General features: G+C 42.5%; 1 protein-coding gene across 1 annotated transcript in view; it reads right to left on the minus strand.

Annotated features, from left to right (window-relative positions):
• Positions 1-1,939: 1,939 nt before the first annotated feature.
• The window catches only part of FSTL4 (follistatin like 4), a 224,345-nt gene continuing 198,345 nt past the window's right edge, over positions 1,940-27,939 (minus strand). The window contains exons 8-15 of the mRNA XM_086621542.1: positions 20,568-20,729; positions 19,533-19,667; positions 18,027-18,053; positions 12,806-12,924; positions 9,788-9,937; positions 8,850-8,957; positions 5,712-5,821; positions 1,940-2,642 (exon numbers count right to left, since the gene is read on the minus strand). Coding sequence (XP_086477668.1) covers positions 1,940-2,642; positions 5,712-5,821; positions 8,850-8,957; positions 9,788-9,937; positions 12,806-12,924; positions 18,027-18,053; positions 19,533-19,667; positions 20,568-20,729 — 1,514 coding nt within the window. The remainder of the gene's footprint in view (positions 2,643-5,711; positions 5,822-8,849; positions 8,958-9,787; positions 9,938-12,805; positions 12,925-18,026; positions 18,054-19,532; positions 19,668-20,567; positions 20,730-27,939) is intronic.

Below are 27,939 nucleotides of genomic sequence, written 5' to 3' on the forward strand. Positions count from 1 at the left end.
TGTAGGTTTCAGCCTATGGGTGTTGAAGGGCAATTTCGAGGACTCCACGTTTAATGAATTCATAGGATTCAGCTCCCCTTCTTCGTCTGTCTGAACAGATTTGTATATAGTCTCTACAGAACCGAGATGGTTTACATTACTTCAGGTCTACAGCCATGCTAAAAGACTACTCTTTTGGTAAAGTTTAACATTTAAAGCAAACATTACCAGCGTTAGCCTGCATCCTTCTCACTTAAAACCCCTCTGTGTGCGTTGTGAAACGGGTGACTTTAAGCATCGGTGTCGGAAAATAATCACCGCGCCGCTATGTATCACGGGATGCGTTCAGCAGCTGCTCCCGTACAAACTCTGGGCACCGGGGTCATTGGCAAAACGAGCTGGGTCTTTCCAAAGGCCGAGGGGTGGCTTTGATGCAACGGGTGTTTACCTTCAGGGAGAGTTCCCACCCGCATGGAGAGCGCGTTTTCGAGGCGGCGCGCGGTGACACAAGCGCTCGGATGCGCCCGTTCGCAGCGGCAGGGATGTTCACCTGGTTTGCACCACTTTGTGAGCCGTAGAGGCCCTTGCCCTGCTTACTTCACGGTGATGGATACGGAAAGTTACAAAAAACACCAACTAGAAAAGTTTTTATACCTTCCAAATGTGCGAATGGATCTATGTTTTTATGGGAACCCAACTGAAATTTCTCAATGCCAGCTGTTGCGTTCTAGGGTAATTCAGCTGGCTTCGCATGAATCTCTTCGCTCATAACTAAAAGATAATTGACTATAAACAAGTGTACTATAAATGGTAAGAAAAAAATCACAAAGAAAAATTTTTTCCCAGGATGTCTGAAAAGAAATAGGCAAATTAAGGTTACGACTAGAAAATGAGTGAGTTTTCTATTAAAAATACCCTCTGTCATTGTAGCTATTATTTTACAAAGAACCAAGTGACTTCAGTGCTGCTAAATATTTAATGAGAGTAACCAACAATTTCTAGAAGTGTTGCTGCCTCCTATGGGAATAACCATAATTAATTGTCTGCCCCTGAAGAGCAGATTTTGCATATTGTGCCCAAGCTGACCGCACTCACAAGCTGCTGAAAGACTAATGTCCCCTTCTCCAGAAATTTTTTTTACAATCTCTGACTCCCCTCAGCGTCTCCTGGCTTTTACCCACTCTAATGGCCTGGATATTTCATGCCAAATTTCTCAAATACAATCACACAAATATGCATTAGAAGAGGGGGGGACTCACAACATTGCCCTCAGTAGTACCAAGAGCAAAATTAAGCGCAGAAGGCGGCGAGCTGACAGTTACTATTTCTGTTATGCCTCCTTCTGAAATCACATCCGTGAATCCTCTCAAAGCCATCCCGCAGAGAAAACTGATCAGTTTTCATTAAATTGCTCTCCTAGGTTCCTGCGGGTTGAAAACTGCTCTCTGATGCTTAGTTTCCCTCATCATCCAAAGGTGAATTTTAACTGCAGTCATTGCTTCTGCAGCCTCTCCGTGGTGGGGTGGGGTAGTCAGCACAGCTAACGGGCAAGGTATAACGGGAAAGAAAACCGATGGCTTGAACAAAACAGAAAAGCTCCTCAGTATGGAAACCCAAAATCGGTTTTGTTCTACAGAATCACTAGGTTTCGTGGCTTATACGCTATCTCAGTGGAGATATTATTCGCTTCCCAGCATTTTTCTCATAACCACAAATCATACCCCCAAATAAAAATATCCCTTCAAAACCACTTCCTATTAGCAGAGCATACCTTATATCATAAAACTTGCAAGTAGACCAGTGTTGTACCATGAAGCCTATACAGGGGTTTTTTGTTTTTTCTTCTTTTTTTTTTTTTTTTTTTCTCCAGTGTAAAAATATACAATGCTACTGCTCATTTGTTGCAGCGTAAAGGTCCAACCGGTACTCGCCTGCCAAAGGCTCTACTGCTATTGCCCTTTCATACCTCTCCAACCCAGACCACTGTGTTACCCCTCCTTATACCTGACACCTCACAGCGTAACGTGTTCTGCCTCCCATTTATAACAAACAATGAATCTTTAGCTGGTGTAATGAGATACTGTCCAAATAATCCACTGTCTTTCATAATTCTGTTGTAGCTGCTCCAGGGCCAGTCTTTGGATGTGATAGGGTCCTTTAAATTCTTCAGTACATTCATTTTCCCCGTTGACAGCTCTACAAAAAGCACATCTGTTTGCAAATGTGAAGTAGCATATATATAGTACTGATTGCCTTCGGTGAAAGAGGGCTGAAATGTCAGATCAGATACGCGTAGGTTGGTTTGTAAGTCATAAATCAACTTGATTTCCCCTCGAACAGTCAGAGCCTGGACTTTGATCCTGCCACTGTCTTCATCTGCACTGACCAAGTAGCGTCCATCCGGTGAGATGTAAGGTGTGCCCGACACGTCGCTGTTGGGGCCGACGACGGCGTCGGTAACGCTGTCAATAACGAGCTGCGGCGGCGCAGCCACCGACCTGTTCCTCCTGCACTGGACAAAGAAGTAACCGCCCAGGTGGGTGTAAGCCATGGTCTGTGGTAGGCAGCTATGGTTTTTGAAGCTGATAGTCTTGATGTGGGTCACAGTTTCCAGGTCAATTTTGTGAACTGCGGATTTCGATTTGTTAAAGATGAAGCCGAACCTGAAATAGAAAACATGGCACAGAAGTCATCTCCCGGGACACGGTGATATGCTTGAGAAAAGACCAAAGTCAGCAGAACTGGGAAACTCTATCCTGTTGGTTTCGGAAGCGTGTGCAAGAACACTGTCTCTTTCCTGTAAGAAATCTCTCTCCTTCTAGTGCTTCTAAAATGTGCTAAAGGGAGGTATATATTTCAGCTAAAATTAGCAACCTGATCCTGGAAGCTCAAATATGCTTGAGTATTTGAGTAACAGCTTCAAGAGCTGAAGCCTTTTATTGGGAAGACCAATTTACAATAGGAATGGTACCAAGGCTTGGGTGTTTTGTAGGCTAGTGTTGACCAGTTCTGTATTTAATCTCTTTCGGGTCTAAAGAGCAGTAATTCAATACATACTCAAGACTTCTTCAGTCTCAAAATAGAAAACTGTTCAAAATAAAACATATCCCTGCCAGGCTGGGGCCAGAGAGCAACTTCAAGCTATATGTACAACCATTGAGTGAAGACCATGTCCAACCTCATCTCTTAAATCATAGCATCAGAGGGGAGCCGTGGTGCGTGTTTGCTACCCGTGGGGCCTGGGGACCACTGCAGGAGCTGGCAAGGTGTGAAGCACAGTCCCATCAGCCTGGCAAAGGTGTAAAACAACCAGCCAGGGTGCACTCAAGAAACGGGGTCTTTATTTTCTGGTCTCAAGAGAGGGCAGACAACAGTGAGCAGAGAATAAATGTTCTCCAAAAGATATATGCTGCAGCGCATCTGACCTTTGCTGAAGACAAGAAAAGGTCAAGAATAGCCAAGAAAGGTTTCTGCTTAATTTGAGAGGGAGCCCATGGAAACAGTCTGTTTGTGTTCCCCTGGATTCACAGGTCACTGACACCGACTTACGAAAACCGATCTTGCATCGAGGATCTTTTCACCCATTCAATGCAGACAGAAGGAAACGAAGGGAGTGCTTAGTTTTATATCTGCTCCCCGAAAGACGGAAAACTGCTTTCTGAAACGTGGAGGACAATGGGCTTGTGTGCAGATAACATACACTTTGCTTAAAACACTGGGTTTCTTTCTTTGTTCTTAATCCATCTGTCAATGAGACGCTCAGCAATGATTTCACTTCTAAAGAACGAGCCAATGTAGTGTATGATCCCATGAAAATCACTGGGCTAAGCCTTTCATTTTCCCATTACACTCACATCCATTAGAGACTTCAGAAAATATCTGCAGTGGAGATTCGCAGCACACCGCGTGTGGGGAAATTGGATATGACACTTGTATTTCTCCTGGTTGAATGCATTTTAAGTACACTTTAAAAAATGCTTTCCCTTACAGCATTTTTTTTCCCAAGACTTCCTTAATACTTGGCCAAATGCCTGAAGAAGTTAAAAAATGGTTCTTATCATAAACTTTAATTTTAAAAAGTGGGTCAGAATGTGTTTTATGTGCACACAGCTGCAGAAGAGGCTCAGAGCTTGCATGAAATCTGTGATCTGAAATCTCAAAAAAAACCTTGCACTTAAGAGAGTTTTTAATAGACAACAATCTACCCTGGGAACTAATAAAAATGGATACATTCCTAGATATCCATCTGAAATAACAGGCAGCTGAAATACATATGCAGGAACATTTGCATACAAATATTTTTTGGCTTGCAGAAGAGATTGCTTAAATATTCACCTTCCTGGGAAATGCTGGTATTGCCATTTATTGTTTCTGAGTGGAGAATTTAGAACACGATCTCAGTAAGTCTCATTAGACTGTGAGCAATTATTTTTCTGTGCTGAGGGTGAGAGAGAACAGACAAAGATCTGGCCCTGAACAAATGAAATAGGAAATTAGGCACAGCATTCTCTGCTTTGCACATGGAAGGCTACAGACAATTACCTACATTTAACGTTTCTTAGGGAAGATGATCTGTATATAGCCGATTAACCACGCTGAAGCACAAGGACAATAAAACAAAAAAATAAGGCAAATTGTTCCACCTTTCTGTCTTTGAACCCAGACCATACCTTCTCATCTCAGGCTTCAACATTCAGCAGAGTCATCTACCTCCTGGCACTATTAGTCCTAATGATATTTTGAAAGCAAACTAGAAAAATGAGGTAGGGAAAAATTAAGAATGACAGCCATGAAGTATATCTCGTTATTTTGTGTTTCACGAAGCAAAGTTATTTATTTTGGATCAGATTCAACACATAATCGTTTAAGTGTGACCCCTCTGTCCACAGTGTTCACTGCAGGGAACCTAAGATTAATGTAATGTCAGGAGTTACATTATCATTTTTTGAGTGTTTAACTTAGTTAAACTATACTGGGGACAGAAGATGGTTAAACAGTTGTTATGTTACAACACAATAAGAATAGTATAAATTCCTGTGCAGTTATCGTCAATTTTGATAATGTTAATGGGAGGCTTCCTGTGCCTGCTGGGAAGCAGCCAGTATTACTCCAAGTTATTAGTATGTTAGTTATACGAGCTCATTAACTACTACATCACATTAACATTCAAAACTGATGGCTTGTAGAGGTTGTTTTTTTAATCTGGAGTGCATACCATTTTTCTGCTCCAATTCTACACCTTACAAAGAGATCTAATATTTGAACAAGTAAATAGCTGGAAACGTGTGGAAAATCATGCTCTGTGCTTCGGGCAGAATAAACTTTTAACACTTCAGGCAATACATCTTTGACACAGGTTTCTGCTCAAATACACAAAGTGGTTTTGAGGAGGGAAGGCAGCTTTCCGGCCATCAAATTCCCAGCACAAGTGAGCCAGGGCAGTGTGTCCTGCTTTGCTGCAAGGAGGCATCACCGACCAGCCTGAGGTTTGGACACCTGTGCATGGTCTAAGGAAATCCAGGTTTGTTTCTTGTGTTTTCATTGATTCGCTGAACATAGGTAATTTGCTCAACCGTTTCTCCATTTCACACGTGAAAATGGGGATAAGAGTAGTTAACTTGATTACAAATTCATTCATTAACATTCATCAAGTGCTGTAAGATTATTAGAAGGATGCCCACTAGATGAGAGCAGCGTGGTCGCCGTCGCTATTCATGAAGATCATTCCTTACCTAACGTGATTAATAATAAGATTTGTAGGTGGTATAAAAAAATCCTCCACTCCTTCAAACGGTGTGCGGATGACACGCTGATCCTCGCCTGCACTCGCCTCTGGTATTACCTACAACAAATATACACAAGGTTGAGTACAGGAAAAGCAGTGAGTAAGGCAGAAAGGCACATACAGATTACGTAGTCAGACGCAGTTCCGAGTGGCTTTTCCCAGGGATGTAGTAGACTCAATTTGATTAATGACTTCAAAATATTGTTTGGTGCAGCTGCCTTGAAAAAGGTGTGCTAATAAATAGTATTTGAGGCTTGACATTTGTAAGGTAAGTACACAACTCTACTTCCATAAGATGTTTGTATCTCCAGAAAGAGCAGTCACGCAGGAGCTGAAGTAGTATGGCAACACTAAGACCATAACCATTTATTCCCCACTGTCTAAAATAAATATTTATTTCACGGTCATATTCATTAATCTCACTTAAATGCAGAGCGATAATTTACCAGGTTGAAGGATCAAACACTAACTCACAGCACTTATCACTTGGAAGGAGAAGAACGAACTGTTCATCCATCCACTGCAGCATATAAAACTCAGGAAAGAGCAGAGAAAGATCCTTTGGCTACTCTCCATGGCCACAGAAACTCGGCTTCTCCACCACTCCAGAAAAGGAGAGGTAGAAGTTTTCAATACTTAAAATGTTAAATACTCAAATTGTTTGCTTGGTTCAAGACAACTTTAGTCTATTCGTTAGGAACTTCTGCTGGTCTAATGTGCAACAGTAGTTGCTTTGAATTTACAGCTACATAATTCATTAAGGAAATGCTGAAACTCTACAAGGTTTAGTTCAGACAGCTGTTCTGGTCGTGCCATTTAGATTTCTTCCAATTAGATTGCTCAAGAAAGATGCCCACTCTTGCACGGTGCTTTCATGAGGCCGGACATTTGCTTCCCAGAAGCCAATAATGGCTAAAAACCAGCCTCCCATTAGTGGGCTGCATGGGCTGTTTGATAAATCCCTGACTGCCAAAGAACGAGTGGAAATTTAGATCAACCTCTGCAGTAGCAACTTGGTTAAAAAAAGATATTTCATTGCACATCTGCAACTAACCACTGCAGACTTTAAGAATGAACTTTGTCAAATTAGTCATTGCCCACCTTTCGGGAAAGAAGAGTGGAAAAAAAGAAAAGCTCTGCTGATGCTGATGCTAATCTCATTCTCTACGTGTGTTACTGCACTTCATAAAGATAACAGAAAGGACTATTTGAGAGCTGGAGCCTTATAACAAGTTTCCAACTGTGCAGATGGTGTGTTCTTCTTAATAATCACATGCTTGTGCCATCTCTCCTTTAATTACAGAAACCTCTCGCAGCTGGAGGGAAGAAATTAAGTCAGAAAGGGTAAAGAGAGCCCATTTAGTCTCCTTATACCCGATACAGGAAACTGCTCGTCCCCAGGAGAGACAAGCTGGTGGTATTGCCTCATACACCTTAATTTATTTGCCCCCATTCTGTTTCTGGTGTCTTTTCCTGAAAATGCCTGTGATGAGTTGCTGGTCCATTCTTTATTATTGAAATCCCATAGGCCACAGTCATTATCTTGGATGGAGCATGTGGCTGGTAGGGATGGCTTGTCCCACCTTCCTGGGGCAGCATCTCCAGCAAAGCCTTGGACAGCCCCATGACTAACGTAGACCCCAGATTTGTAGGTTTTTAGGTCAGAAAGCACAACCACTCTTCTTTACCTGTTAGGGAATGCTTTAATGTAGACTTAGAAGCAAACGTTTATGGTAGAAGGAGCATTCACATGACACCTATGTTTCCAGAAACGCTGGGCAGCAAGTGCCAGAAAATAACTACTAGAGAAGGGTATGTCTGGATGGATCAAATCAGCTCTGGTGTCAACTCTGTCATATGACACACAGCAGCAGCAAAATGTCCAACTAGATGCCTGCACTTCATGTTCCTCTACCGTCAACAGACGAGTGAATCCTCCAGGGCAACCCAGAAATGGAAGCTAATTTAGTTGTCCAAACCTGTGTGTATTACTGTGCCCAATATCGCTGTGGGTCTGATGGTGCTGAGCACAGAGCAGCTCCAGAGACCTCACTAGGACCCCTCCACTGGAGTCACTGACACCCAGCAACAGAATTTGTCTCTGAGGTTTTACTTTTGCTGTTTATGCTGCCTTTTTTTTTTTTTTTTCCCACACCCTAGAGAACTCTTTCCTGCATTTTACTATGAAAGGAACAATTCTACCACATTATGCTCCATCATCATCCAACAGAAGGCTGAAAGCTTTTAAGAGACAAGTGACAAAATGAGTTTAAGAAAAATAAGTAGCTATTTAGTGCATTGGCAGAAAACCTGGACTCCTCCTATTAAGAAGAGGTAAATGTCTTTACCAAACTGGAGAACAGGGTGGTTTTGCTCAAAGCACAACGAGGGTGCTAGGCTAGCAATCCTGAAAGAGCGACGAATCTTGAGGCACAGTACAACTCATTCACCTTTTGATGCTTCTTTTTTATGCGATGCCCCCAAATTCTTTGCAGACAGAAGGATTGGCAGGTCATCATAACGTGAACACACGCTTAGTCCTCATCTCACGCTTATCCGTGAACGTGCTGTTGCTCAGCCTGACTTGTACCTCCCGTGAAACACCACCAACAGCCCCAACAGCAACAGGTTTCTATGCAGAAAGCGTGTTCCTTGTGGCTCCTTGGTACCCACTGCTTTTAGACCTCAAGCAAGCTAAAAAGAAGCTGCGCTCACGCCGGCTGCACAAACGACCCGGAGCATCGCGGGCGCGCACGGCGCGCAGCCAGCTGCCAGCCCTCGCCATCTGACTCTACGGCACTTGGCTCTGCCATCAGCCCGAAAACAAAACAGACCCTGGCAACCAAGCAGCCCTGCTGCCAGCCTACGGCACAGTCACTGCTCAAAAACAAATTAACCAGCAGGAAAAATATGTGAGGATGGACAGAGGAGGGATGAATAAAACACACTAGATATGCAAATGAAAGAGCAGCTTTATATCCAGACCATTAAATGCTGTTAATTACCTGCAACCAAGGAGCCACCAGCTTGCTACTGATGACGCTGAGCCAAGGAAGGGCAGAGGCTCAGGCACAGAAGGACTCACCTGCAGTGTTGGTGAGGACCTCCACATGTCACCCCAGCTGAGCACCCACACTTGGTCGTGGGACTTGTCATAATGCAATTTGGTTGGCAATGGGTCAACATCTAAGGACTTAAAAAAAAACAGAGACAGGTATTTACAGAGTGACCACGACGAATATTGTACGAGTTTACTGCAGACACCCCCCTGCACCACTGTTACAGCCATTCGTGCAGCTTTGCACAATTACCTTCAAATCAATTCGGGGACCACTGGCAGCACCAGCAGTACAAAAATCTGGCTGCTCGGTGCCATTTCCCGGCTAGACAGCACTCCATCTTAGGCTGTTACTTACAGCAAGTAAATCAGGGGCCAATTTCTGCTTGAATTATACCCCCACCAGTTCGTTCATCCCAACCTGCTTCTAGCCGAGGTCAGGCAGCAGCTCAGCAAGCATCAGCCAAACGTTTGTTCCAGCGTTATTGTACCACGCTAGCGGCAGCCTGGCTGCACATACAGCCCCGAGATGATGATAAACGGCCTGTAAAGGAGTTTTTTCCTGCCAGTGAGGTTACAAACAGAGTGACGCCTTGGGTGAAAGCAACGCCAGCCCAACTTTTTAGTGATGTCAGCAAATCCACTGGGCAAAGATCATAGAATCATAGAATGGTTAGGGTTGGAAGGGACCTTAAAGATCATCTAGTTCCAACCCCCCTGCCATGGGCAGAGAAATCCTCCACTACACCAGGTTGCTCAAAGCCTCTTCTAACCTGGCCTTGAACACTGCCAGGGATGGGGCAGCCACAGCTTCTCTGGGCAACCTGTGCCAGTGCCTCACCACCCTCAATGTAAAAAATTTCTTCCTTATATCTAATCGAAATCTCCTCTCTTTCAGTCTACTGGTTTTGTCCCATACTGAAGTCTTTTGCCATCACTGAATAAAGCATTCCCCTTGGAAGTACCTGCACGGCTTTCTGAGTCTGGATATCAATTATCATTACTCTGTTCTGCTTAGGCTGTGTCACGTAAATGTACTTGTCTCTGACATTGACCGCTGAAGCCCAGAGGCAAGACTGAGTGTCTTCACCTTCCACTCTAGGACAGATCTCTTCCTGAGGAAAAAAAAAAAAAAAAGAAGAGGAGAAAAGGTTTAATTTCTACAAGTTCAGGGCCTGGAGCAGCAAGAAGCTTAGCCTTGAAAACCACAGAAAAAAATTCCATGGGGATTCTATTAGGATGATATTTTTCCCTTTTCTTTCCTGGAAAACATGAAATAATTATTTTATCAGGTAGCACACTGCAGCCAGGCTCTACCCACTGACATTAAACAGCTGGACCTCCTGGAAACTCACACTGAATTTAAATAACCACCCGGTCTATGGATCTGTCTTTTGAAGTACGCTGTGGTTCATCAAGACTTGCAGTGCTGTCAGCATTTATTAGCAATAGAAATACCACTCTGTGCTTTGGAAAAACAGAGATTTACATTAATTGAATCACAGCTTTATATTTTTCATAAAGTCTTCATTTCCAGTTCAGGAGAGCGTGCTGTAAGACGCTTGTGCTCAGGGAAACAGCAGCAAAACAAGCAGGGTCCGACGGACTATTGCTCCAACACAGAGCCTTACCCTGTTCAAAATGATCCAAATGCTGTTGCTTTGGACCAAATCTTGTTCACAACAGTCTGATGCCGTATTGCATCTCTGATCTTATGCTCTGAGTCCTGTGCAAAACTGGTACTAGCTTTAGTGGGAGCTCACTGATACCCTAAGTTGGAAGTCACACGTGATCTCACCAGCACATCTCTGCATGTTGGCAACTTTTCACTGTGTTTCCTTCTGTTGAGCTGCTTTTTGTGAAAGAGCATTTGTGTGGGACCAGGCTGTGGTGTGGAAATGAGGGTAAAACTAAATGCACACGTATATATTTCAGGGAGCACAACTGTTGGTTTTAAATCTTGTCAGTACAACAGTCGGGTCACTTTAAATAATGGCACAACCTGCCTAAGGGGAAAGTGATGAGAGCAGCAGAGCTTGTCTGGGGAAAGAGCAGGTACCAGCAAGAGAAATGCCACCACCAGGTCTGTATCGGAGCGATGGCGATGGATAACAAGATTTCACCTCTAAGCAGCCCAGCTCTGTCGGTTCAGCACCTTGGTGGAGACCACGTGTAAAGGTTGAAGATACAAGACTCAACAGCTCAGCTGCGTTTTCCTTCCTGGCCCTCCAGCCAGGCTGGGAATCCATGCTCCTGCAAGCTAAAACCTGCTACAAAAGGCAGCCTTGGGCTTCCAGCAGCTGTTCACGCAGCCAAGCACCTGACAGCCTCCAAACTGCCTTCCTCATCCTCGGCTGTGCACTGGGGCTTGGCCTCTCACAACACAGCATCCCCCCAAACCAACCGGAGCAGAGAAGTCACCGGCCTTTCTGCTCCAGCGCTCAGCTCCAGCTTTTGTGCCCTCTAACAGCAAATGAAGAAACCTTTGCTGTAGAAACCCTCCTAAAGTCACAGGCTGGTGTCACTGTCTACGTGGCAAACGCTCAAGATACTAAAAAAGAAAAGGGAGGGGAAAAAAGTCAACCCTCCCTATACCAAGGGGAAGGGCCCTATGACATCCGTAGGAAGCCCTTAGAGATGTCTCTGAAAGGCAGCCAAGTAATGATGTTAAAAATCCCTTTTATGCCCACTGCTGTGCTGACATTATTTCCTTAAGTGCTCTCTCTCTCCTCTGTTCTTTTCAAGCTGTTTCTCCAGAACCACCCCTTCACTATTTACAGCTCTTTGGAAAAGAAACACAAGACACCTGTCTTTGAGTAGCAACAGCTCAAGTGTGGCTTAATAATATTTAGTTCATGCTAAGGACCAATCTTGGGGTGAGCATCAGACTGTGTTTATGGTAAAAGTATATTAAAATATTCCAGTGGGGGGGGGAAAAGTATCAATCACAAATTTATTGAGATTTAAAAAAATACTAAATACAGACTCAACAAGAAGATCCTGATCTATGGTAGCAGAGCCTGACGCAGGCTGCAGGGCTCATGATAGTGATTCTCCCTTTTTATTCTTCCCAAAATTGAAAGCAAGGCTGAGCCCTTTTCTTCAGAAGATAGCTGCGTTCTCAGCTTTCCCTTCAAAAAAAAAACTGAATAAAGGAGTGACTAAGAAAGCGTTTCTGGATGTATTTCAGCACCTGTGTTTTGTGAGATCTGGTAGTTTCATCAGCATCATACATGGTGTTACCACACACGAGTACACAGCACAGGTCACTGAAACATCAGCCCCAGAGGGCCTGCAGGCACCTGTTATCCCACTTCCATGCTGAGCTCCACTGCGTACGAGCCAGTGCTTGATGTCCACTGACACTTGAACAAATTTTCCTTGTGATTTCCTAAAGCAAAGGTTAGGTAAGCAGTGCTGGCAGAAAACACTGGACAGCAAAGAAGGATAGTGTGGGTCTCTGGTTCAGTGGTAGAAGATGCAGAGGATGAGGATGGCACGACCATCCTCTGTGCATCCTTATTCACCTGGGGTTTAACCTGGGAAACTATTTCTAAAGAGCAGAAAGAAGCCCACTCCTTTGCCTGTGGAGCCGTCAGTAAGAGGGACCAGTTAGCACCAGGGAGTGATGTGTGCATCTCCTTCCTATTGACTTTTGTACTTTCTGTAGAGCCCAGTTACAACTTTTGGGCATGGACATGTAAATAGGTCAAACAGGACAAGTGAAAATCCCTGCCTACGTTTTGACATCATTACTGTAGTCAAATTCTCTGCAGCATGTCAGTAATCCTCCATGGCAGTCTTATAACGTATGTGGTTCCCTTAATTTTCAAGAGGAGATGATACACCTCAGGGATGCCACATGAAGCCCACCAAGCTCCAACCTCACCGTGTCAAACGGGTCCTTCAGCAATATCAACTTCCAAAGAGATTAAGAGAAAGTTTCCCAGCTGTCTGCTGTAGCTGCCAGGTTTAGGACTTACGTAAGTTGTGAAAATCCTCTCTTCGGGCCTGATGTGTCTCCGGATTTCACATTCGTTTGGCTGAAGTACCGTGATCCCATCATCAGAAAAGACATAGAACATATTTCCAACACTCAGGCCTTGAAGGGGGATAAAGCAAAAGGAGCAGGATTTTGGTTTGGTACGTATCCATAGCTGTGAGGGCTTTTTTTCAGAACTCTCCCTCCTCCCCCGACAAACAAAATCTGCCTTACATAAAAGTTGGTCATTTGGATGCAGTCGGTGCATTCACAAAATCAAATTTCATGTCACAACGAGGGCTTCAAGGAGTGAAGAGGTACAGACACATTCAAAAATGCATTGCCTTGGTGGCACCACTTGTACACCATAACGACGTTCGGTCTGGTGCACATGTACTGAAGTGGGATTTAACCAAAAGAAGCTGCTGTATTACACTGTGGCTCCCCCAGCCTATGACTTAGTTTTTTAATGTTTTCATTAAAAATAGCTTGCTAATAATTTAAGAACTGAGAAGCTTTAGTTACAATTAGTCTGAAGGTTGTCCTCTTGCAGATAACTTGATTTCTTGTAACTGCGATGCAAAACGAACGTGCTTAACAACTGTACTGTGAACGAAAATATATTCTCTATTTTCTTAAACTAACTATAGCCACCAAAACAAACACATTTTTGAAATCTTGCAAACTGTAATTCACAAACGTGGAGTAGTTCAGCATCACAATAGCACTCATTTATCCAACTGGGGCATTCCAGGAGATTTGGAAAACTGGCTGTTTGTCATTGCTTTGCTGTTAGGAGATCATATTTTCTCATTTCTGTCATGCAGAAATGCCTTAAAACACAGATAATTTAGTTGTTCTTCAGTTACATGCAATTGCAGTAACGAGCATCTTTAAGAAATGTTTGGGATCTTTTCAAACACTCTAGTTAGAAAGATCCAAGTATCATTTCATCTTTTGCATACCACCACCAAGAAGTGTTTGCAATGACCACCGTCACCCCCAGTAACGTTGATAGTGTACTTATCTGCCAAGGATATGGTGATGTGATAATTTGTGACTAACTACATTTTAACCATGGAGAAGTAAGGTCCTGGGTCTACAGATCTGAACAATGTCCAGCGTTACGATTCCCTCGGCTGGTCCTATGGTGGCAGCTCTAAGCACTGCTCATGTCTACAGAGTTTCTCACATCTCTTAAGTGTTTGCAGGATTGAGGTCTAAATCATTGCAGGAAAACTTCACCGTAAAAACATGTATAATTTGGATAAATTATTTTTTTTTTTACATTTCATAAAATACTAGGCTAGGAGGGGTGGGTTTTTTTGAGCTAAACACCCCTCTTTTTGTGCCAAATAAGTGGCTTCAGAGCACAACGTCTCAGCACGTGGTGTTTGCTGTACTGACAATGTTCAAGTTGAGCCTCTCTAAACCATAGTGCAGAAATACCCCAGTTAGGGCATCAGGTGGGTACAGGAGCCGTGATCCTTAAATGTGATGCCACAGTGTGGGATCATGCATGGGGAAAAAAAAAGCTACCGAACTTCCACCGAGAACTAAGTTATCTTTATGGGCTAAGGGCTAATTCTTTAGGAGTATATTGTTGAGACATTCCATTGGGGCACTTTGGACCAAAATCTGCGCTCACAGCACGCACACAACTCCCACCTGCTTCAATGGGATCTGAGTGAATGCATCAGAGGGCAGAATTTGACCCTGGCTGGAATGAGTGCACATATTTTCATGAGTAAAGGATTTTAATCCTACAAAGTGGAAACAGGCAGGCAACAAATTATGACCATTGTGAAGATGCTTATTATTATTTTCATGCAGGATAGTAGCGTGATTTTGTCTGATGATTCCATTACAATGAGGGTGTATTTCCAAACTAAGGCTTAATTAGTCACTAAAATACTTTGATAATGATTTTACCCCAGCAGGTTTAGAGTTAGTGACTTGGCAAGTCCCACCACTTCTTTTATAGTAACATGAGTGGAAGCTTTTCTGCTGACTGGTGAAAATATCACACAAACTACTAATAGCATTCGGGTACTCTCTTTTTAAATTTTACCAATTTAAATTAAAACACTTTTTCAGAGAGCAATCTTCACACTGATTTTTATATAAAGCAGGATTTTAATAGACAAACTAGGTGTTTTATTGTGACTTACAAAGTATCTCCCAAGTCTTGACTGGGGTGTATAACAATCTCGTGGATGTTAGTAAAATATGTTTCACTCTTGATTACACTGCCACAACTCCTCAGTCTGGGGAATTATTTCAGCACAGAGGTGGGCAATGGAGAATTTTGCTCAGTTATTTATACATTGGGAACTAAGGGACTAATGTGGAGGGTTTTTCTTTTTTCCCCTTTATTTGAAGCCATTTCAGGTTGGATGACACAGCTAGTTCAAAATCTAAAGGCTTTATAAAAGGCAACATACCTCATCTGTATAACAAAAAAACCTAAGACAACAAAAACCCCATTAAGAATGGGGAGGGTCTCCTAAACATGACAGTTCTTATTTGAACAATTTCGGATGAAGTTGACTCTAACATCTTTATTCTTCAAAAACTTCAGGAGGAAACACCTGATGACAACAAGAGTTTTCTTTATTTGAGGAACAGAGTCTCCATGTGAGTGTACATTTTTATTTCGCTCCTTTGAGATCAAAGGGCAAATGTGTCACTGTGGAATACTCTCTTCTGATCCAATACTTGAATAATTTTCCTCAATTTAATCTAAATGCTTGGAAGTATTTTAGAACTTAAATTTGGTAACGAAAAGGCTTCCAGCTTTTTAAGTGCACACATTCATGTAACTGATGATTGCCTGCAGGCACGATATGCTCCCTTTACCCAGGTATAAAGAAAGCAACACTCTGCAAAAATGAACCCTGGCATGAAAGCAAATCTCTACCTTACATTGGGGCTACTCACAGTTTTCTCTGCACAAAATTAAAAACTAGTTTGTACATTGAGTAAATATTGCACATGGTTCCAGCTTCATGTTTAACTGGCTGCTCACGCTATGTGCACTCATTTCTTGAGGTTCTGCTTGTGCGTGGTCTGTGAAAGGTTCTGAGAACAGACTGATAGACTGACTTTTAAAACGAGCAATTACTGGTGTTAAAACTGGCTTGCAGCAAAAGCTTGTTCTATGTAATACTCTGTCTAGGCACTTTCCCAATAGCTTTAGTTACTACAGGCCTTCTGGGCATGAGGATGGGATCATTTTAAAGGAGCTCAAGCCTACCAATCCATTTGTTAATATTGCTACTTACACATAAGTTTTCATTTTAACAGAATTGAAAAAATACATTGAAATGTAAAACCCAAAATACCATTCCTCTCTTCCAGCTTTCTCTGTGCCAAGATTTCACATGCTAAAGTATTTCCAATGGATTGTCTAGAATGAATGAGCTGATCAAACGCTACAGAACAACACAGGCAGGGGAATAAACCTGCTCTAAAGATACTGAATTGTTCAGGAACATGAATATAAATCTGCTTTTACTGCCCATGTATTCCCTGCACATTGCTCACACTTTTATTTAAAATGTGCAAGGTTGGTAAGCAGTAAGTCCATATTGTTCAGCAGAATTATAACAAGACTTTCTGCAACTGGCTTCTTAGTTGTTCTTTAAATACTACTATACATCTGGTAGGGTTAACCAACTACTTTCTTTAAAAAGGAGCATAAGGGATGCAGTATGTGAACAGTCATGTAGCACCATGCAGATGATGCTGGACTGATTAGATGCACTAGAGACTCCTCTTCCAAGCAGAGGGAAATAGCCACTCTTAGTGGCCATAACGCCATTTACAGGAACATCAGCAGTTCATTGCCATGTACCAGGCACGTGCAGGTGGCCTATTTCAGAACAAACACCAGAGAGCTGTCTTAGGTGGCTGTGCCACGTCCCATGACCTCCAACCGGCTGCATCTGCTGCGTGTACGCGCCTGCGGCCAACAGTGGGACACCCGGCCGAGGTGGCACCGGTCACTAAGGGCTGGCACTTTCCTTCTGCCTCTAAAATTCTTTGAGCCAAGCCCTTGCCAAGGGCATGAAGCACAACTGTAGTTTTGGGGACCTGGAGGCACGACTGCTGAAAGGGTTTTTGGATCCCCCAAAGGCAGAGTGGGCGTGCAGCCCTTCCTGGAGCAATGAGGGCAGGGAGGGGGCAGGGGGATGTGGTTGAGAGCAGTTTGGATGTGCATGGAGACCTTCTCCACAAGGCTGCAAGGACACCAAGGTCCCAGCTTCCTCATATGCAACTGGCAGCTGTACAAACTCCTTACACCTGGACTTCGATCCAAGAACCTTCCTCCAGTGAGCAGATATCCTGCTCACAACCCCCAGAGCCCGGAGCCGGGAAGGTCCCCATCCCACCACCTACAGAGGCAGAAGGATGAGCTGCTTGAGAGCTCCTCGGGCCTTTACATCATGCATCTTACTGTGTGTTTTAGAAATTATGACAGCACAAGCGTGCACAAAATCGAATAAATTTTCATTTCAAGTGCCTCCATAATATCTTTGAGTCAATGAGATGTTTTTTCTATTTTTTTTTTTCCTAATTTGGCTTTCAAGATACACAGATGTTGACCTTGTGCAGAGCACACTATCAATTTGATTAAACTAGAGATCTTAACTGCCAATTAAAACAAGGAGAAATGGGGCAACCTTTACCCTGCATCGATTTAAAGGACAGAGGGAAGCAAAACCTGTTGTGGGTTTTATTTTTGCCTAACAGTCAAGAACACAATTTTTGTTGCTCACCTAGTAAACATCAATATGTGCTACTGAGGAGGAAGAGCTTGAATTACTTGCTTAAAAATGCAGCGTATTGAATTTATGTCTTACTTGTTCAATTATGGTAATTTGGGAGCACTTCTGACACTTGTGCAATTGTTCATGCAGCTCGAGAATCCCAGGCTACTCACGTTGGTGGCAGTTTATATAAAATGCACATTTTTATATATTTTATGGTCATCTATTACTTCATAGTGGGAAAATGTAAGAAGTTATAGGTACGATTTATGTATGAGAGTGACATCTCTTATTTGAATAGTTTAGCTTTTAAATGTCTGGTCTGTATTTAATCTGGTAACTGTGAAAGTCGATAGAGTTAGTGGCAAGTCAGTGGAAAATGGCCCATCATGGAGTTATTAAAGCAGACAAGCACATTATCACTACGACAAAAGAACTTTACTGCAGTACCTTCCTCTCGCCACAGTATGTTTGCAACTGCAGCATCAGAAAATTGGGAAAGCCAGAAAATAATCAGGAAAAGAAAAAAAAAACAACAACAAAACAATGTCAAAATTTTCATTGCAGCAAGTAATTGAATTAATACTCATGTTTACATGAACTGCTTAAGTTGTGAAAACTCTGTAACATTAATTCAATAAAATATCAGGAAAGACAGATATTTCTAAATACATTTGCTCTTTCTAGAGATAATTCTGAAACTCTGACATGGGAAAAATCTTCACTGAAATGAAGTCCACTTTAGCCTGTGCAATGATCAAGGTCTTACTACAGAGAAGATGCTATCTTCAAATGTAATTGGAGGTATGTCCAGGCTGTGATATTCTGTAGGGGCTCAATAAGCAAACATGACATCTTTCAGAAGCCTGAGACTGGCAGTTACAGCAGCTCCACACTTCGCTGCATTTTTTTCTTGGAATTTCATGCAACCACATTCTCTCTTAGGATTCAAATACTCCTTGAAAGTACATCTGCTTTTGAGCTTCTCTTTAAGATACATCCAATTATTTCTCAACATACTGGAATTTCCCTTGCTCAACTATTCAAGGGAAAACGATCGATATTAACAAGAGTGCATAAATCTATTTAATGAGGAATAGAATACATTTTCCACAAAATCACCATGACAGCCCACGTTTATGGCTAACTTCGTTTTCAAATTTTGCTCTATATTAACACCCAGAAAAGCAGCAAAAATCCCATTTGCACCTAGCCTTTTACTATCACCATGAACCCAGGCGATCTCCCAAGTAGCCAAGACAGAAGAATTAGGAAGAATCAGGCCTCTGGGAGCTTTTCCACTGGGGCAACTAATCACCTCCTTCATTAATTGTGTTTTGGGGACAGTGCAGTCAAGATAACACTGCTGCACTCCTACGGGAGCCGTGCAGCTAAGTGTGCCTGGAAGAATATCGGTCTTTGAAGGGGAAGATAACATCACACCAAGGGAAACCTATTTTCCTAGTGAGTGATGTAAATACAGGTAAAATAAATAATTCAATCAGAACATTTTTTAAGCATCTAAACATTTGAGAACTTTGACTTGTAACTGCCTTTGAAAGAAGAAGCCTTGTACAGAAATCAATGAAATTTATTTTCTGAAACAGCATATAATTCGACAAACCATTAGGTTTTGGCTTTTTTTACATCTAAAACTATTGCAAATTCATTTCTTTAGTGAAGATGTTACCTGTACCACACCCAGTACACTTCTGGCACATGAAAGGCACCATCGTCCTGCACAAGGAGATTTTACCTTTCTTATGTGATTCCTTCCCAAAACAGTATCCAATCTTCTGATCAAAGCGCAGACAAAATTGTCATTACTTTATGAGTAAGAGTCCAACATACCGCACGCAATGGACTGAACTGTTAAACTGCACGTATACCATTACATTTAAATACTCTTTGAAGAAATAAATTGAAAAAAAAAACCACATGGAAAACTAAGCTTACGGGTCTTTCTTGCTGAATCTTCTATGAAAAGCGAAGATATGTCCTCATCCACTCCCACTTCATTTTTAGCGATGCAGGTGTAGGCACCCGTGTCTTCATACCGAACGCTACTGATATGAAGTTCACTCCCATTTGCTGTAAGAAAGACACCCATAAACAGCCTTCCTCACTGCTGCTAATTGCTTTTGCTGCCCTTAATTGCCTCCCATCGCCGCAGCCGCCCGGCGACGGCTCGACAGGGTGGCTTCACCACACAATGTTTCCCCGCACACAGAGATATTTGGGGGATTCTCATGAGAGTCGATGTTTTGCTTCTTTTCATTAGTGCATACACACACCGTGCCAGAAAGGAACAAAGAACAATCCCAAGTGCAAACAATAAATTACATTTTGTTTACTACTTCTTGTTAAAAAAAAAAAAAAAAGCTTTGGCTTTAGTAGAGAAAAATTCACTTCAATTTTGCAAACTGTTTTTCATCAGATCACCAAAACTTTGGGTTTGGGACGGGTATTTCTACATCTCCTCCTATCGTTTTGCTTTCTGGAGTGGGACCATTGCCTAAAACCTTTGAAAGAATCGCAAATCAATATTTTGGCCTTTCATTGTGTCGGTTGCACCCTCATTTGAACAAGGACCAAGAGGAGTCAAGAGCCTGACTCCCTCTGCAGAGGTGGGTGTGAGAAGACAGGTGAGCCGCAGCCTGATTCCCAGCTCACTTGCATCCAACAGAGCGTTTATACCCAAACAAATAAATTAATGCATTTCTCTTCTGATTTGCACAGCTGTACAAAGGCGGTGGAGAACCAGGCACGCTGTCTTTTAACAGAACACCGTTACCACTTTTTGCCAATCAATACTGTATTTCCCGAGAAATTCACAGGAGAAAAAGAGAAAAAGAAAGAACGGGGGTTTTGTAACACGATTTCCAACGACCGTGGCTTAGCGAAAGTACGAGAACTTCTCGTCTAAAGTGCAAAATAATCCTCCTTAATCCCCGTCTACAACACTTTAATTAATCAAAATTCTGTTCTTACCTAGGAGCGTTAGTTGTTTGGATAGTTTTGGCATGATATCAATGCCGTTCTTTAGCCAGGTAATTCGGGGATTAGGGATGCCTTCGGCGTGACATCTGAGGCTCGCCGACACGCCAGGCTCCTGCGCCTGCGTCTCAGGGTAGACACGAATCACTGGTGGCACTGTGGGGAACAAGGGATTGGTGACTTGAACCTCACCTGCCAGGTGCCACCCCTTGTCGGGGGCTCGAGAGCCGCTGCCTTCCAACGGTGCTGCAGAAGAGGTCTGACCCCAGCACCGGGGAGACAGGCAATGTCTTGGATTTCAGTACGAGCCACAGGAATGCTTTTTCTACAGCTCAACTTTGGAGGCACAAAATAGGAAATCATAAAAGAAAAGAGAAAAAAAGCTAATAAACCAACGCCAGGGAGCAACCTCGATATCCAGTTTTATATTTAGACCATTCTTGCTTGTTCTTGCTTTCTTTCATTAAGTGACTGATTGAACTTGGGTAAAGTTGGATTAAAACCTAAGGCAGGTACTCATATGTTTAAAAATTAAAGTATGAACTCCAAACCTTCACGGAATCTAGTAAGGAAGGAACTGGAGTTCTGGTCTATTAGAAGTAGCATGTTATTCAACATTTTAATTAAACATCCATCAGGAAACAGCTTGCACATTCATTATCTGTTATTCTGAACAAATGAAGTGTTTATAAATGACTTCATGTTTTTTCTGAGAAGCTTTCAAAACGTGACTGACTTTGTTTCAGGAAGGCCCCTCTGAACTATTTAACGTATTCAGTTGGCAGAACTACTAATTATATTACAATTTCAGACAAGTTCATCGATTTTCAATCATGTTGCCTTCATTGCTCAAATCAACAAGGCTTAATATCACCCACTAGCTATTTCTTAACAATTTACTCACATACTTTAAAGAGAATTTCCAATATTGCAGTATCAGTGAAAGAAATCTGTGGGATTCTCCTTCCTTTCACCTCAAGGGACATAACAGAAGGAAGTGTGAGGATGTGCCATATTGTGACTGATGACATTTGAAGGGTGGCCATGGACTGCTGTGTTTCATAATCAAGTGGTCAACTTTTCAGGCAGATTAGGAGATTTTGGGATTTGTGATGCAACCATTGAAAGGTGTAGAGTTTTGTAAAACCATGGTCAGTCATGTGTAGATGCGACGTGGGGGCCCAACTTCTTCCTCAAGGAAAACGAATAACCTTTTCTTGCATTAGTGGAGGACGGAGGAAAATTTGTGGGGTGTTTTAGAAAGCCTGAATGAGTCAGTAACAAACTTCCACTGGAAATCACTGGTTTAAAGCACCAAACTCACTGCTGTGTTTTTATATAGTCCATCATTAGGCTCCCGGACCGGCAAAATTAAATTGACTTAGCAGTTGCTCTAGAATAAAATGAAATCTGTGTTTGCAGCTCGCTATGTGTCTGTATATCCATATGGGGATAGTTTAAATAATTACCTTCACTAGCATATACTTTCCATCTTTCTGTTTCTATTTTTTATGGGCCTTACTAGAGAGAGATGTATTTTACTTCTGTCTTACCTACCAGCTGCCAAGGATTAACCAGAGCTGAGTCATCAGCTTGGAAGGAAATCAGCCACGACAGAAAGCCCTCAAGTCTACTTGTTTTTTATAGCTTTAAAAGCGAGAGATTGTTCAAGTGTAATTTGAGAGGAAATGCCTAGGGGCAACTGGAGAGACAAAATAATGGGGACTTCTAGCAAAAAGAATGGCTTTAAACTCCACCTCTGCACTGGACGTGCAGGCTTACTTCTTCATCTTCCATCACCTTTACTTGAGAAAAAAAACATGTTGTAAGATGCAGGGCAGTGAGTGAAACACCACGTAAAAGCTTTTTAATCAGGAGGTTATATAAAAGACGAGGTTTGTTTTACTGAATTGAGTTTGCAAATTCTAAATAAAAGCATTTACTAGCTTTCTGTCCTCTCTTCCTCCCACCACCGCCAGGGTTACAGCTTCTCCTGCCTTCAGGAGGTGGCAGATCAAGCGGAAGGAGAGCAAAGGAAGCGACCTGCTGTTGGAAGTGGCTGGCAGCTGTCAGAGCCACCCCTGCGTTTATTTAAGGGACAGTGCCCAAGCAATCCAGGGAAATAAGACTGAGAGTCAGGAGCTTCTGATTCCGTCTGTAGCTCGGAAAATTAATTTGAATTTCTCTGAGTCAGTGTCTCCAGGCGCGATAGGATAAAGATAGTAATTTTTGTCCACTTTGACAGAATTTTATGAAGGTCCTGCACTCAATGCTTGTCTCACCTATGATTTCCTTGCTACTAGTAACATTTTTAGAATGAAATGATTTAGGAATTGAGGTCCATTGAAAGCCTATGTGATTTATTCAGACTCCTAGAGGAGATGGTTTGCCTCCTACAAATGCACAGGAAAAAAACTTGCAACACCCAAGCAGGTTAGATGCCCAAATCCTGGTGAAGCCAACTGGCAGTTAGTCCTTAATGTCCCCAGGTACTTTTCTAATTCTCCAGAAAACACAACCCACCTCTTCTAGCCCAGAAACAATGCTGACCCTCTCTGCCTGGGGGTTTGCCTGCCCCAGCCTCTTGCAGACAGACTTGTGTGCCCACGCTTGCAGCTACCCACATGAAAACCAGCTCTGGAGCAAAGTCTGCCAGCTCCTGTGTGCTGGGCAGAGCTCTGCTCCTGCCAGGATACGGCCGCCTGCCCGGCTCTGGGTGGGGTTGGGATCCCCCAGCCGGGCTCAAGCCCTTCTCTAACACATCCCAAACGGCCAAAGGCACCAGAGCAATTTTACTCCCAGCACAGTGGTGTTTTCTCACCCACCAGCTCTTAACGGAGATGGAGCCTATCCCAGACATCACCTATTTAATGCTCTCCAAACCAGCATGGGCTGCTCAGTTTTTCTTATAATGCTTTAGGCTTTCCTCTTCATATGGACACTCACGTCAGCCCTCCCAATGAGTGCCACAAGGACCCTGCTCCCTAGAAACTGGGCACTCCTTCACAAAGCAGACTTTACTTGCATCTCTCAGTTTTTTATAGCATACCATGTTAGTCTGCACGTGAGTAATCCACATATTTTACCCGCAGAGCTGAAAACACAACAGATTTATATTGCAAAAAAGTAGCACAGGGGTCCTAGACACTGAATCAATGTTCTGCATGAAAATTAGCTTAACTTGAAATTACAGCAAGGTGTCTTTTCAAGAGTGATTAATAATGAAACTGCTTGTTTGCACCTACAAAAATATGTGTTGCACCTCCATGCTGCTCTCTTATCATTTTCCTGCTCCTTCCATTTTTAAACTTTTTATTTCTTCTCCCTTGTCTTACATAATTCATTGCACAGGTAAATTATTGCATGCAACTGTCTTGTGATAACAGCAAACTGCAGAATGCATTTTTATTGTCCTTGCTACAAATTAATACATTCCGAGTAAGCACATTTTACTTTAAACTTGCAAAGATTTCAGCTCCAGACTCCAGAATATATGGATTATCCTTTGCTATTTCCCTTGGTGAATATATATCATTGCTAACCATTACCGTGTCTGCAGCCAAAGGCAATATAAAAATGCTATTATCTTAAGCAAAGTAGGAAAAAAGAGGCAAACAAGTAAGAGATTGGGTAGATTGCCTACTACTGCATACTGAGCAGCACCCTACATGTGAGCAGACCAATTCAGTACCATAAAACAGCTCAGGTGACAAAGCACACGATGAGCACAGATGGCTGTACCAAGCCCCAAAGATATACATTGCTGCTACAGGACCTATATACCCCGGGGCTTAATAATAATTACTAGATTAATCATTTACTGCAGATGTTTTAATCTTTCCATTTATGATTTGAAAGGAGTTTGCAGCATTATATGTTTTCTCTTGAAAAGCCACATTAATGAAACATCCACGTTTAAAACATCGCTCTGTTATACTGGAAAATTTGTCCTGTTGGACCCTTACAATTGGGCTGAGGATCGAATGGCTTTTTTAAACTGTTTTCAAGAAATACAATATTCTGATTTATGCTGATGTTTTCCAGAGCGCAAGGACCAAGGAAAATGATGCCCCACGCTCAGCAGTCTCTTGATTTGCAAACTATCAATTTTCATAGTTGATTACAATTTTATGAGATTCTTTATCCTCAGCAACGCTTTTTCCTCTTGAAAGTGATAAATTGCTTTTCCTCCCTACAGTCAGTGTACGCCGTACACATTTCCCAAGCAATATCCACACGTAGGAGAGAACATAATTTTCCTACTGTTCTTGGCTTCTCCTGATCAAAGATATCAGCACACAAGATGACTTTTTTGTCCTTAAACTTTGTGCTGCCATTCTGCATGTTCTTTTCTTTCAAGGACATCAAGGTCCAGCTTGGATAAAATACACTGACTTAAACTTTAGCACCGTTGTGAACTGTAAGATTGACGAGCTCAACCCAAACCTACCACATCAAATGCCACACATAGGCTGTGCTTCACCTGTGCCTTATGCTTCTTGCCCAGAAGATGTGAGCCAGTGGTTTGGGGCATTCATCTGGTGGTTTCTACTTAACAGGACTCTCATCTCTGCTTGTCAAAACGAGCATCTGGATCTGCTCATGTTATCTGTGATATCCTGACCCAGCTGATAGAAAGGGAAGCACTACAGGACGTTCAGCAGTTGAGCAAAACAAACCTTCTTTTCCCCTTCAGAAAGGCTGCTTTGGAGGGCATCTTTAGACATGTCTACACCATGCAATGCCTGATGCCGAGTCAGACAACGTGGAGCTGCTTTTAGCATTGTGTTGGAGGCTGGTTGAACAGCCCAAGCATAGTGCTACACGCACGTGGCTGGGTTTTGTGGTACAGGAAGAGCAACAAGCATCAGTAAGGACCACTGTTTGCCTGCCCTGGGCGAGTGAGTGTCCGTCTTCCAGCTGGACTTGACTCCACTGAAGTGAATTAACTTTCCTCAGGCAAGAAAAGACACAACTGTGACAACATACTGGGATGAAAGCAAGGCTTTCTATGGATAAACCTTTGATAAATTTGATCACTCTGTAATACATTCATTTGATCACAAATGTAATACATTTCTGGCTCTGAATCCCAGAAACTTTTAATTTTGTCAAAATTGGGCTCTAATCTTTCTATTTAAGCTTATATTTCCTTATTTTCTATATCACCTAATCAATGAGCTGTTATAAGCCAGTGTTATGCTCTAAAAAGAGACAAAGGAGAAAGCAAGATAAAAAGGATACGTTGCATAAAAGCATATGAAGAGGATGCACACAACTAAGATCAGATTCTTTTAAGAAGAAAAAGGCAATAAAAGGAAAATATTTTGTAAGTTGGACTGACAGGCCTCAGTGGGAACAGTAAGCCAGGGCCCAGGTGGAACACAAAAGATCAGAGGACACTGGAGGAGTTACTGCAGCTTGGGAAAACACTGAATTAACTGAAATACAGTCTAAGAGTTGGGACCTGCCTGTACAGACACAGTGAGCTTGGAAGGGTTGGGGATAAACCCTTTTACTTCTAGTTAGTTCTTCTTTCTCTGCTCTTTCCCAACAGAGACTTGGGAGCTCTCTCTATTAAATTGGAAAAAAAAAACCCCGAACACATTCTGATCATTTTCATAGAATAAAAACCCCTGTGTTTTTTGATGTTAAAAGCGTTATCAGTCCCGCCCTGGAGGAGACAGACGAGCAGATATACCTGAGTTCTGGCTGACTTGGTTCTGTCACATTCTCTTACAGTTTTAGTCCAATAGTGAAAAGCAACAAAAAGCCTCCTGTGCTGAAGATGGAGTTTTTAGTTTGATTCAGACAGACAGAGACAATCCTCAGCGCTGAACAGAGCCCATCGACTATACTTGGGTTCTCGGCATCTTCACTCAATTCAGCTCAGCTCAGCTTCTTCCCTCTACCCTTGTCAAGAGAAATTCCTCAATTTGTCCTTCAAGTTACTAAAAAATGAGAAGGATTTCCCGAGCAGGGCTCTGCCTTGGGAATGCCACCATGCAACTGAAGGTAAGCAACGTTGTCCTGACGTCGATGCTGTTGCCCCAACATCAGTTGCTGGAGGAAGCCAGGACAGAGGCAGAAAGGGAGAGACTTTAGTGATGTGGGCAGCCAGCCAGCCACGTCAAGAACTTCAAAAACTCAGCTCTGCAAAGCCTAATGGCTCACACGGGAACATCAGATGCTGTAAGACAAAGATTTTTAGACCCTGCATTGTTTTCCAGCAAGCTGGGGTTGATACCAGAATGCATGGCTTTTTGTGCAGTATTTAGTGACTATACAGCAACATTAAAAAGCCAACATGGATAGTGGTTTGTTTGTTTTTTTTGTATAACAATGTTCTTGAATTAATAAGAAAAACCACATGCAGCTGTGGTGTGAAAGTTCCATTTAAAAAGAAAATGGGATCTTTCGACGAGAAGTTAAATCTAAGTGGCAGGCATGAGTACGAAACGAATCAGCCTCCCCCCACGCTCCAGCTCGCTTCCCTCTCATTCTGGTTTAGTTTCAAAGCCTTTGGGCCTTATATTCTCAGTGATGATAAAGTCTACATTGTTGTCTGCCAACTAAACTCCATTCAGGCCTCATAATATATCACATAATATACATGGGATTAAGTTGTTAGCTCACGTTTCCTTCAACTGCCATTCATCAAACAAATAGCACTTCGAGGAAGGAAACCTATTTTCCCAGCTGCAGCATGCACAATCTAGTTATCCACATTGCTGAGACTTTACAGTTTACTGTCTCAAAAGATGACAAATTATTATGGAGAAACGTTAAGCCAGTTTTCATTCAAATCAACTGGATGCTTCGTGCTCTCCTCCAGGTACTGGCTGTGGGTGGGAAGCACGTACGTCCAGGAGACCTGGGCTGCAGTCAAACCTAAACCCCACGTCCACCATGTCGCTTCTTGAAATGCATAAATATCCCTTTAAAACTGTTTCTCTTCATGTCAACCTCTCTCTGTTAACCTGTGTGTAGCTACCTGCTCATAATTACCAGGTGACAGCTCTGTACTTTTGTAGAGGTCTGTGCATACCTAAAGAAAGAACTAAGTATTCATTTTCCTTATAATACATCCCCTGTAATAAAGTTACTGAATTTTCCTGTCAAACTAAATACTTTCATACCAGAGCAAGTCAAAATCTACTCCTAGTGAGCAATGGATTACCTTGTGCCCTATGCTGGAGAGACTGCTGGTCATATTAGCACATGTAAATACGGATTTAAAGTTGGATAATGATTTTGCTGCTGGGGAGGTGGATACCCCATGGGCTGGTCCCTCGATGGAACGCTGGTTTAAGCTAATGTGATTTGAAACTAAATCCAACTGACTGAGTCTGAGGTCAGAAGAAAG

Source organism: Tauraco erythrolophus, chromosome 16 (genome assembly GCF_009769465.1).
Source record: "Tauraco erythrolophus isolate bTauEry1 chromosome 16, bTauEry1.pri, whole genome shotgun sequence".
Taxonomy (NCBI): Eukaryota; Metazoa; Chordata; class Aves; order Musophagiformes; family Musophagidae; genus Tauraco; species Tauraco erythrolophus.